At 41.8% G+C, this 13,620-nt stretch overlaps 1 protein-coding gene across 2 annotated transcripts in view; it reads right to left on the bottom strand.

The window, feature by feature from the left end:
• The window catches only part of MMP8 (matrix metallopeptidase 8), a 37,840-nt gene that overhangs the window by 6,957 nt on the left and 17,263 nt on the right, over window positions 1-13,620 (bottom strand). Inside the window, exons 1-4 of one of the 2 annotated variants that reach the window (XM_007115660.2) lie at window positions 3,486-3,596; window positions 1,572-1,816; window positions 730-878; window positions 517-642 (exon numbers count right to left, since the gene is read on the bottom strand). In XM_007115660.2, coding sequence (XP_007115722.2) covers window positions 517-642; window positions 730-878; window positions 1,572-1,816; window positions 3,486-3,596 — 631 coding nt within the window. Of the gene's footprint in view, window positions 1-516; window positions 643-729; window positions 879-1,571; window positions 1,821-3,485; window positions 3,597-13,620 lie in introns of those variants that run through there. The other variant, XM_055091669.1, reaches the window with a different exon arrangement.

Raw genomic sequence — 13,620 nt, 5'->3', positions numbered from 1 at the left:
ACACATATATATATATATATATACACATATATATATATATATATATATATATATATATATACCCTAAAGCAGTGGTAAGCAAACTTTTTCTATAAGAGTCCAGATAGTAAATATTTTAGATTTTTATGAGCTGTATGGTCTCTGTGTCAACCACTCAGCTTTGTTATTGTGGTATGAAAGAGGCCATAGATGATACATAAAAAAAAGAGTATGTGGCCCTGTTCCAATAAAACTTTATTTATACAAATAGGACCAGGAAGGACTTAGCCATGATCTGTTATTTTCTGATTCCTACCTTAGGAAACAAGGTCAGAATTTAGCTTCAGGATTTTTTCTAAACCTAAATTAACTTAGTATCTTGAGGGAGCAAGAATTTTAAATGATCAGTTTGTGTGAGTGTGAAATGTTACAATAACTTGGCTGTGTGTGTGTGTGTGTGTGTGTGTAGGAGGGCAAATTCTAATGTGGAAAAGTTCATTTAGAAGCTGCATGTGGACATAACCTTGGTTAACTTACTTCTGGAGGTTTTGGTCCATGTTTCTTCTGCATCAAAATGAACATCTCCTCCAATACCTGGGCCTGGCTGAAAGGCATGAGCAAGGATTCCATTGGGTCCATCAAATGGAGAATTGTCCCCATGATCTGAAATAAAATGATTTGTATTAGGTATTTGCCAAGTCTCAGTTTAGCCAGGAAAAGCAAAATCGAGCATGACTGCTTTGAGCCTACCTCCTTGGAGAAAGGCAATCTTGATATCTGCTTCTTCCTGTGAGGTCTTGGTGAAGTTCAGGGGTGACACGAGACTCCAGAGTTTAAAGGCTTTCTCAAGAGTTGTTTCCACTTCAGCCTCTGACAAGTCTGGGGTATAGTTAATAATCCTTCAAAATGAGAAGATGTGTGAAGGGTTCATTATTGTTTAGAACAGCAGTCCATCAGTAGATTGAATTGCTCTAGTTTGGAGTTTGTGCATATGTGATGTGCTACCACTGAAGAGGGTGCAAGGAGGGGGTGCAGGACTTAGGGTTGAAGACAGACGTAGGTTCTGGACCAGTTACTACATGCTTTAAACTCAGTTTCCTTATTCATAAAATGAGGATAATAAAATAGTACCCCTCTCATAAGGTTGTTGTGGGATTAAATGTATGTACAGCATTTAGTTCACTACTTGGCAAATAGTAGTATTCAACAAATATTGGATTGGGTATCATTATTATTGTTATTATCATCAAGATGCATAAATGGTGGGGCTAGATTCTCTCCAGAAATGATTAAGCCTTTTTTGGGTCCTAAAGTGAATTCTTAGAGAGACAGCCTAACATTGCCAAGGCCCTCTTTAGATTGATAGAGAAAGAAGACAAAAATGGCAGGCTTTGGATTGAAAAGAACCCATGGGATCTTTACCCTTTCATTCTCATACTCATTCACTAGAATCTAAACTCTATAAGAGCAGGGATATTTATTCATTTGTTTGTCTCTAGTGTATTCCGAATCCTAGAACAGTGCCTGACACATCATAAGAGTTCAGTGAACATGGGCTGAATGAGTGAATTCTGAAACTCTAGAAATATTACCTGTAGGTCAGGTCAGTTTGTTTCCACTTGGGGTTTCCTGGAGTTATCATAAAATTGCCAGTATCGGGCACTCCACAGCGAGGCTTTCTCATCATTTCCAAGGTTTCCTCATTTGGCTTCCCTGTTATGTTCAGCCCAAAGAATTGCTGCATTTCTTTAAGCTTCTCAACAATCACACTAATGCTGTTCTTCCTTTCAGACTGATATTTGTACCTTGGTAATTGGTAGAACTTTTCTAAGTAATTCTGGAAAAAGACAAACATATAAGAGATTTGCTGTGAAATTTCCTTCAGTTCTCTGTGCATTTTGCATTCCCTTTTAAGTTATTGCAGAGGTCAAACCAAAACTAATAACCTGATAGTCACAAAGATAAAAGCACAAATTTTCTGGTCGACTTGGAGAGAACATTGCCTACTGGAAAGAACAGTCCATCCATTCAGTGCTACAGTTAATATTTATGCAGAAAAATAGGTATTTCATAAGGGGTGAGTTCCACATCCTCAAGTAAAATGCTAGTACACAGTCAGGAGACTGCCTTCTTATTTTTAATAAAAAAACAAAAAACAAAACAGCATCAGCATTTATTGACTCCTTGAAGTATTAGTTGCAGCAATGCAGATTCTCTTTTTTAATCCTCTTTTCACTACTGTAGAGAAGGTTTAATCATACACATTAAGACATGAAGATGCAGAGAAATAAGGAACTTGCCAAGAAGATACTCAGGTCCCAATTCACCATGTTGCTTCTCAAATGAGAATTAACAGCTTCAAAAGAAGAATTCCAAACATGTTTTGGGGCAACAGCAGCATCACTGTCATTAGCATTTTATCCACCACAGTAACACTTTAGGAGGGGCCAAAACTCATTAAGAAGGTTCTGAGGGGTGTTAACAAGCCAATCATGAAACTTCTTTCTCTCACCTTAAACTTCCTTAAGTGGCACTTTGCAAGTGACACAAGACAGAGCAATTTTGTGCTCACACAGGCTTTGAGATCAGATAGATTTGGGTTCAAATCTTAGCTCTGCCACAGATTAATTTTGTGTCCTTGGACACATCACTTAGATGACTTCAGATTCACATTTGTCTCTAAAGTGGAAATAAGAATCCGCCCTCATAGGATTGTTGTAGGATGAAATGAGACAATGTTTGTGAAATGCTGAGCAGGGTGCTTTGTACAGAGTTAAGTACTTAATCACTTCTATTAACCCATGGGTTACTGTTATCATTGTAAGAAATATATTTCCTTAAGTGAAAGAAAAGAAATCAACAAGAAGAAATGCTTTTCTAAAACTGTAATGCTAAGAAAACTGTGCATGACAAATTTCTGACAGCATTCCCTTGTGTTTCTTTAAAAATTTAGCCTGACTTTCATACTGTGAAACAATGGGAAAAAGCTATCAGTTTTGCTTTTACGGTGCTTTCAAGAGTTTATAAACAGCCCCATAACCTGGTTTTAGGAAATATGATTACACTATGAACTGATTTCTAGTTCCTTAGAGTTTCCCATCCTCGTGCTCTACGTACACCTGAGATTTTTGGCTGCAAAGACAAGTCCATAAAGAAAGCACCAGTCATGTAGTAACTGTGTTGCAGATACACTAGAAGGGAAAATCTTAGGTAAGTGAGAAAGAAAATCATTTTATAATTAAAACCATTCCTTCTAAAAGTTTTCCCCAGCTGCAGCAGCTCAGCAGCAGTATCTTCTGAGGGTTTGAAGAGCCCAGCTTGTTTGCATGCCCGGCTTTCAGAGGGCCCAGCTTGGAACTCTCCAAATAATTGAAACCAGACATTTAACCTCAAACAAATCATTCACATAATTCTTTCAGGCTGTTTTAACTAAAAAGAGAAGAGAACCCAAACAATTTCCTCATCACCAGCAAATCAACCGACGACCTAATTGATAGTTGAGTTACCTGAACAATTTTTGTAGTTTTCTCTTCTACGAATTCAGAAGGTACTAGAAAGGCCTTTGAAAGCTGCACGTGGAATAACAGCAGAAGTGGAAGCATCTTCAGACTGACCATGGCCTTGTCTTCAAAAACTACCTCTCCTGGTCTTCCTTCCCCCTTCTCCTGATGGGTACCCTGAAGTTCAGAGCATCACATGTCACTCACTGCTTTCATTTGGTCCCTTATAAAGCCCTGTCTTAAACAATTGCCACATCAGGAATGTGAAGCAACATGGGTTAATTACACTCTGACAGTTTTGCAATGTTATAATGTGATCTAGTACCCCCAAATAGGGGAGTCTTTCAATGGAAAAAAAGTACAATTTGCTACTCTGTTTTGGGGGTTTTTAGATATTTACTTTTGCAAAATTGTCTGGTCAAGGAAAAGGAATAGGAGACTAATTCTGAAGTTAATGAACAGCAGTTACATTTTCTGGGCATGTCACATGCTGAGGCTGTATTAATTTATGCAGTAGAATATTGTTTGATTAGTGGTAGGTATCTTGGGGCTAAGGAGACTAACTAGAGAATCTCTGCACTTACCCACCCTTGTTGTAGGTGAGGAACATGTGTGCTTGTGTGTGTCGTGACAAAGCTGGATGTATATGGGGGGTCCTAAAGCAGTTTCTGGAGGATGTGGTTTTGGCATCAATGTGTTTTCTGCAAGCTGGATTTTCCATGGGAAAGACAAGAAAGCAATACTGATGGTAATTATAATAATAATCATTTGCTAAATATTTATTATGTCCCAGACTTACATGCTGTTATGTATATGACCTCAGTCCATCCTCACAAGACCTTGGGAGGTAGATGCTATTATTATCTGCATTTTGCAGATACAAAGCAAATCCAGGGCTTCCCTGGTGGCGCAGTGGTTGAGAGTCCGCCTGCCGATGCAGGGGACACGGGTTCGTGCCCCGGTCTGGGAAGATCTCACATGCCGTGGAGCGGCTGGGCCCGTGAGCCATGGCCACTGGGCCTGGGTGTCCGGAGCCTGTGCTCCGCGACGGGAGAGGCCACAACAGTGAGATGCCCGCATACCGCAAAAAAAAAAAAAAAAAAAAAGCAAATCCAGAGAAGTGAGATGGCTTATATAAATCACATGCTAACCTTGTGGAGGAGCCAGGATTCAATAGTAGGGTGTATGTTTAGAGGCTGAGCTGGCAGCTACTACATCAAGCCTTGTTTTCTAGTCTTCCACTCCAGCACCCGGCTGGCCCACGGTGGAGCAGTAGCTCCAGGGCTGTAACAACTGGGAGGCCTTGGCTTGTGTTCATGGAGAAGACAGGGAGACAGAGCATGAGATGCCTTGTACACTCCCAAAGGGAAAAGACCCTGAGAGGACTTTCAGGCAATGTGGCTATGTAGCGGCTATATTGATCAGAGGCCCAAGGGCCTCTCACTGTTTTCAAGTCGCGTTACCTGGTCCCACTTATTCTGACTCTATGTGCATGTAGTTACCATACACAGTCTTTGTATATATTCATTTACATATATTTATATATACAGTTGACCCTTAACAAGGGGGAGGGTTAGGGGTGCTGACGCTCTGTGCAACCGAAAATTTGCATATAGTTTATAGTCAGCCCTGTGTATGCTCAGTTCCTCTGTATCCACGATTCCACATAGGCAGATTCAACAATGCTGATCATGTAGTACTGTAGTATTTACTATTGAAAAAAATCCAGGTATAAGTAGACCCATGCAGTTCAAACCTATGTTGTTCAAGGGCCAACTGTATTCTGTAAGGGCAGGTATTCCTGTGCATAAATGTATTTATCAACATGTGTGATGTATAACATGTGTTAATATATTATTTGAGATGCTATGGTAGGTGGTTCAGTTCCCACCTGAAGTCTCCTAGGGGCTTTTTAAACAATCCAAAGAAATATGTCTTGGGTTAGAACCTATCTGGATAGCAGACGAATGTTTATGATGTAGATTTTTACATTCATTCAAGAAACATTTCCTGACACCTATTGTATACCAGGTGCTGTGATGGGTACTAGACTATTGGAGATAAGTTAATAGTGGTTCAGATGAAATACTGTGGGAGTCTGGAGGAAAGTGTAATGATCAGGTTAGGTAGAATCAGGGAAGGCTTCATGAGGGATGTAGCATTTGAACTTGTCCTCAAAGGAAAAGTAGAATGTGGATGTGCAGAGATTTGGAGATCTATTCCTTGTCCTCATGTGCTAGTTTTTTCCAATTGGTTCAAGCAGTTCCAAGGTCATGATCATGTTAACCCTCCCTGGGTACACAACTTAGTCATGATGTGGCTTCCACTGAATTAGATCTTTACTGAAAAAACCTTTTCTTCCTAAATGAGAATGCCTTAACATTGGTCTACCCTATGTTGAGTTATTTTGATTCACTGCCTTGTTTATAAGGTTTATAAATGTACTTTCTCCTGAACATAATGGGAAGCAATTTAGACAAGAATCCCAAACTTCGGTAAACTCCGTTTTCTAGTGTTTGTGTAAATGTTGTGTTAAAAACCAGAATTCCTGGATTTGGATCCCCGATGACAGATCCAGCTCCAGTACAGTGGTGGAGAAAGCCACACCTGTTTTCAGGGCATCCGTCTTCCACTTTCTGAATTCTTTCTCTACATCTGACCTCTCCTCACCTCCACAGTGTCTGCACCTCCCTTCTTCTGGTGCCTGGAACCCAGAGTTCTCTCAGGCTCTCTCTCCTCTGAAAACCTGCTTCTGGGAAAAGACCAGCTATCAGTCATTTCCACTTTAGTGTGCACTTAGGGGCCATTTGCCTTTTAAGCCAATTTCTTACTAGAAAAAAAAAAAAAGACAAACGAGCTAACATTTTTTTAAATGAAGTCTTTGTTCCCCATAATATGAATTTCAGAGCAAGTAAAAAAGACGGTGGAAATTTAGTTTTGGACAGAGACAATGAATGACAATGGAGGACCATTCTGTCTCCATAATGCCACCCCCTGTAGATAGCAACCTTGTCTGATCACCCGATGTGCTGTTCCACAGCAGAGGTAGCAACTTGTAATTTTACAGCTTAGTTTTGCTTTTTCAGCCCAACAAGAAGGAACTGATTACATAGATATAGTTTGTTTTCTCTTTAGTTTAAAAAAAAGAAAAAAGGAGAAGAATGTGTCTAGCTAGCTGGGATGGGCATAAGCAGCAGGGAAAGCTACCTGGAGGTGCTCCTGTGTGCCTGAATCTTGAAAGCTGAGTGGGAGTTTGCCAATGAGGAATGTGAGTGGTAGAGGAAACAGCACACACTAAGTACAGAAGTTTACCCAGTGACGCAGGTGGACCTTTGATTCATTCACAGGCAAAATGTCTTCTGCATCAAGCAGTTTTGAACTGTGATGATCAGGATGGACATCTCTACCCCCTGATCAAATGAACAGATAATTGTTAGGGTCAGTTGTGGTGAAGGTAAAGAGCATTAGATGTGAAATTATACTAACTGGGTTCGAATTGTAGTTCTGCCACTTCCTGCTTATGTCACTTTTAGCAAATCATCTAAGTTCTTCTGAGCCTCAACTTCCACATCTATAAAACTGGGACATTAACATCTCCCTCGTATGGCCTCAGGATGATTGGATGAGACAATGTATGCGGGAGTTCCGTGTAAACCCTCCTGTGCCCTCTTCCCTGTATTGTGAGTGTGATGAAGTTATGGCCATGATCGTTCTTACGTCCATTCTATAAGTGGAGTTAGCAATGTTGAAAAGCTCCGCTTTTCCAGAAAGAGAAGTGCTTCAAGGTTAAGCCACTGAGTGATGAAGTAACTTCCATACAGCTTCCTTCAGCATCCAGAGCTCAGGGCAGCCAGGGAACATATGTGTGTAAGTTACACACCCTTCACACAGAGTATAAATGGTTAAGTTAAAAATCACACAAGCCATCATGTACTAAACACTGCACTAAGGGGGCAGTCTTTACTGTCAAGTGAGGGAATGTGTGTAGTGTCTTCACTCTTAGGACTCAGCCTTAGATGTTGGCTATATATTATCTCCCTTAAGGTTCATAATAATGCAAGGAAGAAGGGGTTATTATCCTCATTTTAAAGATAAGGAAACTGAGGTCCAGGGATCTGATTCCAACATACCTTTCCATTTATCTTTCCTGGTAATCTCCCCTTTGTTCTCTCAATGAGGAAAAATTCAAAATAAGGCAATGGTTCTCAGTCTTGGCTCTACATCAGAGTCTGTATTAAAAATACAGATAAGTGTGGGACTTCCTTGGTGGTCTGAGCTCCCAATGCGGGGGGCCTTGGTTTAATCCCTGGTTTAGGAACTTGATCCCACATGCATGCTTGCAACTAAATGTCCCGCGTGCAGCAAGGAAGAACCCGTGTGCCGCAACTAAGACTGGGCTCAGCCAAATAAGTAAATAAATATTTTAAAAAATACAGATAAGTGGGCTCCACTCCAGCCCCCGAGTCCGAATCTCTGGGGTGGGGCACAGGCATACATAATTTTAGTGAGCATCCCAAGTGATTCTGAGAATGAGTTAAGAACCCCTTTGTAAGAGAGTATAGAGAACATACACAGGAAGGTGAACATCAACACCTTAAGGGTTCAAGAGAAGGAGGAATCACACTCATTGAAGAGATCAGCAGAGACTTCATGGAGGGAGTGGCTTTGAGATAAATTTCAAACAATGGGCTGAATTTTGGCATTGATATTGAGGTAATGATGGTGGAATTAGAAGAAACAAAGAGCAAAGGCAGAGATATGAGAGACTTAGTATTCTGAGACGCAATTTCAATGTGTGTGTATGTGTGTTCGGAGTTGGGGTGGGGTCACCACAAATCTGACAAGCTATTCTTGGACACCAGCAGGGTTTCTAAGAATTCAACTCAGTCCTGACACTACCCGGAGAGAATATCTGATTCCACAGGTTACGGGTTCAGTTCTACAAGACTCTCCCCCACCCCACCACTTCAGATGCCAGTCAGAAGCCCAAGTTATCACCTGTACTTCTGACCAACTGGCGATAAATCAGGAGTTCCCACGGCCTTCTCGTTGGGTTTGATTAATTTTCTAGAACAGCTCACTGAACTCAGAAAAACATTTTAGTTAGTAAACCACTCGTTTATTATAAAAGGATATAACTCACAATTAGCCCAATGGAAGAGATGCATAGGCCAAGGTATGTGGGGAGGGGCACTCATTTCCACATGGCCACCAACCTGGAAGCTCTCCAAACTCTGTCCTTTTGGGTTTTTGTGGAGGCTTCATTGCATAGGCACGATTGATTAAAGCATTGGCCATTGGCAACTGACTCAACCTCCAACCCTCCTCCCCCACCCCTCTCCCCAGAGGTCAGTGGGTCATGCTGAGATTTCCAACATTTAATCACATGGTTGTATCTTTTAGTGACCAGCCTCCATTCTTAAGTGTTTCCCAAAAGTCACCTCATTAACAAAAGACATCTTTATCACTCTCAACACTTAGGAAATCCCATGGGTTTTGTGAGCTGTGGCTCAGAAACTGTGGCTCTGAATGACCAAATATATATTTCTTATAAATCACAATATCACAGAAACCTTGGTTTATATGTGGAGACTAACAAGGTTCTGGGGTTGTAAGGATAGAATTTATAAAGAGAAGTAGGTTGGAAAGGTAGGCTGGAGCCAGATGGTGGAAGGGCAGGGACTAAACATCAAAAAGGTCAATAAAAAGCAGTCATTGTTGGTTTCTGGGCCTAGTGGTGATCCGAGCTGAGTTAATAAAGCTAACCTGGTTACAATGCCTAGGACAGACTAGGGTGAGGAGGAGAACAATGAAGGGTGGAACAAAAGTTGTAGTGAAAGGTCCTGGCCCTGGGGGTGGCCATGAGTCTTCCTACAAGAAGAGGAGAGACATCTCTCTTTGTTCAAGGATGGGTGGTGAAGAAATGAGGTTGAGGAAGACAGGCGGGGACCTGGGTCACCATATCCCTCATCTCCAGGGCAACCATTCACATCACAGACATATACTGGGGAATCTGCACTGGATAATATCTATTGTCTGGATAACATAAGAGCTGTTGTCCTGAGGATGGCAGGTGGGAGCCAGGTCAGGGCTTGAGCCTGAAGGAATTGGAGGTGACTTACAAAAGCTGTGGTAGTACATTCAACTGGAAGGTGAGGTCAGTAAAGCCTGGCTGAGCAGCAGTGATGGCCCAGGCCTATGAGAGGGTGGCTACAGTTGGCAACAAGGATCCAATCCCTACCTTGTTTATTAGCTTCAAACATTTCCATTTACTGCCCCCCTCCTTTACAACTCCCCTCCCAACTGGAAGGTGTTGAGGATAAGACAAAAAGGAGAAAAAAAATGACCCAGCGATAGTCAATAACTGTACACATTCCCCTTTGACAGAGACCCATGAGAAGAGACCACGACATGATAGGCATTTCCATTCCAAGCTGCTCTGTTTCTGGTGGGAGGAAATTGCTGACTGAATTTGCCCCAATTCTCTTCCCTCCTCAAGCAGTCCAGCTCTGTGGCTGGGATGTCTCGTTTTTCATTTCTCCTGAGGTGTGTGTTTTCGGAATCTTCTCCACTCTCAGTTATTTAGCCTCATGCCCGCCTTGCTATACCAAGAGATACTACCTCCTACCATAGGCAAATTACCTCAGTTTCTGTCACAAAAATCTGATTTCCCTCATCCCAGACTCCTGATAAATGCCCTTCCTTGTGTCCACGGATCTCTCTTTGTATTTCTACACCAGAGCCTGTTCTCTTTCAACCTTCTCCCCGCTCTTTTTCTTTTCCCTCATTGACGCCTTCCCCTGTCTGCAAATGCCGTCAGAGCAAAACGAAACAAAACACACCAATGGCCTTCTCATCACCACTGTCCGTCCTCACACACTTCCCTCACACTCAGATTCTTGGAGGCCTCGTCCAGTGCTTCCTCACATTGCACCCTGGCTCCTTGTCCCCTCCTGGCCCAGCCTCCCCACTGCCTGGCACCAATGGAGTCGAGAACTCATCTGAATAAACTCTGTCTCACATCTTTAGGGACCGCACTTGATACTGTTCTCCCTTGTCTTGATCAATGGTTCTCAACTTTTTAAACCTAGAATATCAGAAAGACCTTTTGGTCTTTAGGCCTTTAGGCCTTTTGGTGACTGGCTATCTACATACTGCTGTGTATTAGTTTCCTATGGGTGCTGTAACAAATTACCATAAGTTTAGTGGCTTAAAACAAGGCAAATGTATTCTCTTACTGTTGTATAGTCTGAAGTCTGATATGGGTCTCACTGGGCTAAAATCTAAGTGTCAGCACGGTTTTGTTTCCTTCTGGAGGCTCCAGGGGAGAACTGGATTCCTTGCTGCTTTCAGTCCCTAAAGGCTGCCTGCGTGCCTCAGCTGTGGCCTCCTTCCTCTGTCTTCAAAGCCAGAATGAGTGCTTCTCTTTAACCCTTCTTCTGTCATCACATCTTTCCCTGACCACAGCTGGGAAAGGTTCTCTGGTAATTAGATTGAGCCCACATGGGTACTCTCCCCAGTTCAAGGTCTTTAACCTTAGTCACATTTGTGAAGTCTCATTTGCCATGTAAATTAGCATATTCACAGATGTCCAGGGATTTGAGTGTTGACATCTTTGGGGCTGTCACTGTGCTTGCCACAGGCAATAATTTTCAATGGGAAGAGATGGGGGTGGCCAGTAAATGTGTGGAGTGACTGCACAGAGAAGGGCAGCTGAGAATCTGTGGGTCTGCATGTGGTTCGAAAATCCTTTAGGAGATCATGCCCTATAATCCCAGGACGACCTACACCCACCCTGGTCCCCATTTTGACTTTCAATGTGAGTACTTACTAAACACCCATTATAAATCAGGGGCTGTAGTAAGTGCCGTTGCAAGATCACTTTCATGTAAATCTCTTAAGTATGGGTTTTTTAAGCAATACAGAAATCGAGGATCAGAGAGGTTAAGTGAATTACCCAAGGTCACATAGCTAGCAGGTGTGTAATGTAAGTGGATTTGGGAATTCAGTTTTTGTTTCATAACTTCGACTCCAAACTCTTTCCATTAAAGCTCAACAAAGTCATACCCTGGAGGTCACCTTTTACCTTAGTAGCTTCTTTAGTTCAAATGTTACACTAAGGTCCCCACAGGAATATTCCGACCCTTCCTTCCTCCAAATTCTGCAAGTGTGGTTGCCTAGCACATGAGGACAGAACTTCAGAGGAGCCTGAACTGAAGTCCCAGGTCCCTCACAGGCAGCTAGTTTATCTTTTGTATGTGGAGTGGAAGTCTGGAGACCTGGGTTTGACCCCTTTCTATCATTTACTTGACCTTGGACAAGTTCCTTTATCTCTGTGCCTCAATTTCACATCTCTGATTGGCCACTTATGGCTGTGGAACCTTGAACAACTCACTGCACATCTGTAAGCCTCAGTTTCCTCCTGTAAAATGGTGGCAATAGCACCTACACAGTATGAATGTTGTGACGATTAAATATAGATTTGCATGGAAAGTGTCTGCACATAGTGCAAAATAATAGATAAGAGTTCTCTGACAACTGAATAGGAAAGTATTTCACAGGATACCCATGGGTTCTAAGGAGGTAATAGACGAAAAGCAGACTATAAACTACAAAGGGCTATTCAAAAGATTTATTTTATTTTAAAAGTATTCTAGTAATACAGGAATATGCTGTTAAAAAAAAGAAAACAATTTTAAACACGCAGAAGTATGAAAAGTAAATGTGAAGTTCCCCAAACCCCCCACCTCACTCCACTCCCCTCCTCTGGAGGTGACCACTGTTAGCATTTTGATATGTCTCCATCCAGACATTTTTCTATGTCTTAATGCTAAAGATTAAAGATTGTTATTAGATATAGAAGAAGTTTCCAGGACTACAGTGTGTCCCGAGTGTAAAATGTCAGATTCTACAAGGCTACGCTGGTGTAGAGTAGTAAACAAGGCCTAAATCAAGTCATAGAAGACCTGTCACCCTTAGCCAAGCTAGTGGTGGTCATGCCCATGTAAAACCACTAGAGGGGGCCAAGAGACCATCTGGGCAGTGAGCTGTTTTATAAGGTCAGTAGTCTGAAACAGAAACGTGAACGCAGATGGCCGTTATCTCATTTAGCGAGGGTTTGAACGAGGCAGGTTAGTTGGAGAACTGAGCATTGGAGACTCAGCCAAGGCTCATTAAAATATATAGTTGGCTGTAGGTGAGAATACAGAATGAGAAACTCCACAGAGTGGCCACACACTCCCTAAGCACACAATCTTGTACTCCATTAACAAAAGAACAACTTAATGTCATGTTGTGGGCAGCAGTTTTATTTTTATTTTTTTAACATCTTTATTGGAGTATAATTGCTTTACTATGGTGTGTTAGTTTCTGCTTTATAACAAAGTGAATCAGTTATACATGTACACATGTTCCCATATCTCTTCCCTCTTGCATCTCTCTCCCTCCCACCCTCCCTATCTCACCCCTCTAGGTGGTCACAAAGCACGGACCTGATATCCCTGTGCTATGCGGATGCTTCCCACGAGCTATCTATTCTACATTTGGTAGTGTATATATGTCCATGCCACTCTCTCACTTTCTCAGAGTAGACCGTTCCCCCTCCCCACATCCTCAAGTCCATTCTCTAGGAGGTCTGCATCTCCATTCCTGTCTTACCCCTAGGTTATTCATGACTTTTTTTTTATTAGATTCCATATATATGTGTTACCATAGGGTATTTGTTTTTCTCTTTCTGACTTACTTCACTCTGTATGACAGACTCTAAGTCCATCCACCTCACTACAAATAACTCAATTTCGTTTCTTTTTATGGCTGAGTAATATTCCATTGTATATATGTGCAACATCTTCTTTATCCATTCATCTGATGATGGACCCTTAGGTCGCTTCCATCTCCTGGTTATTGTAAATAGAGCGGCATTGAATATTTTGGTACATGACTCTTTTTGAATTATGGTTTTCTCACGGTATATGCCCAGTATTGGGATTTCTGGGTCGTATGGTAGTTCTATTTGTAGTTTTTTAAGGAACCTCCATACTGTTCTCCATAGTGGCTGTATCAATTTACATTCCCACCAACAGTGCAGGAGGGTTCCCTTTTCTCCACACCCTCTCCAGCATTTATTGTTTGTAGATTTTTT

The sequence above is a fragment of the Physeter macrocephalus genome, chromosome 16 (genome assembly GCF_002837175.3).
Source record: "Physeter macrocephalus isolate SW-GA chromosome 16, ASM283717v5, whole genome shotgun sequence".
NCBI classification, from domain to species: domain Eukaryota; kingdom Metazoa; phylum Chordata; class Mammalia; order Artiodactyla; family Physeteridae; genus Physeter; species Physeter macrocephalus.
Note: the sequence above shows the minus strand (reverse complement) of the source record. Positions and strands in the feature narration are given on the sequence as shown.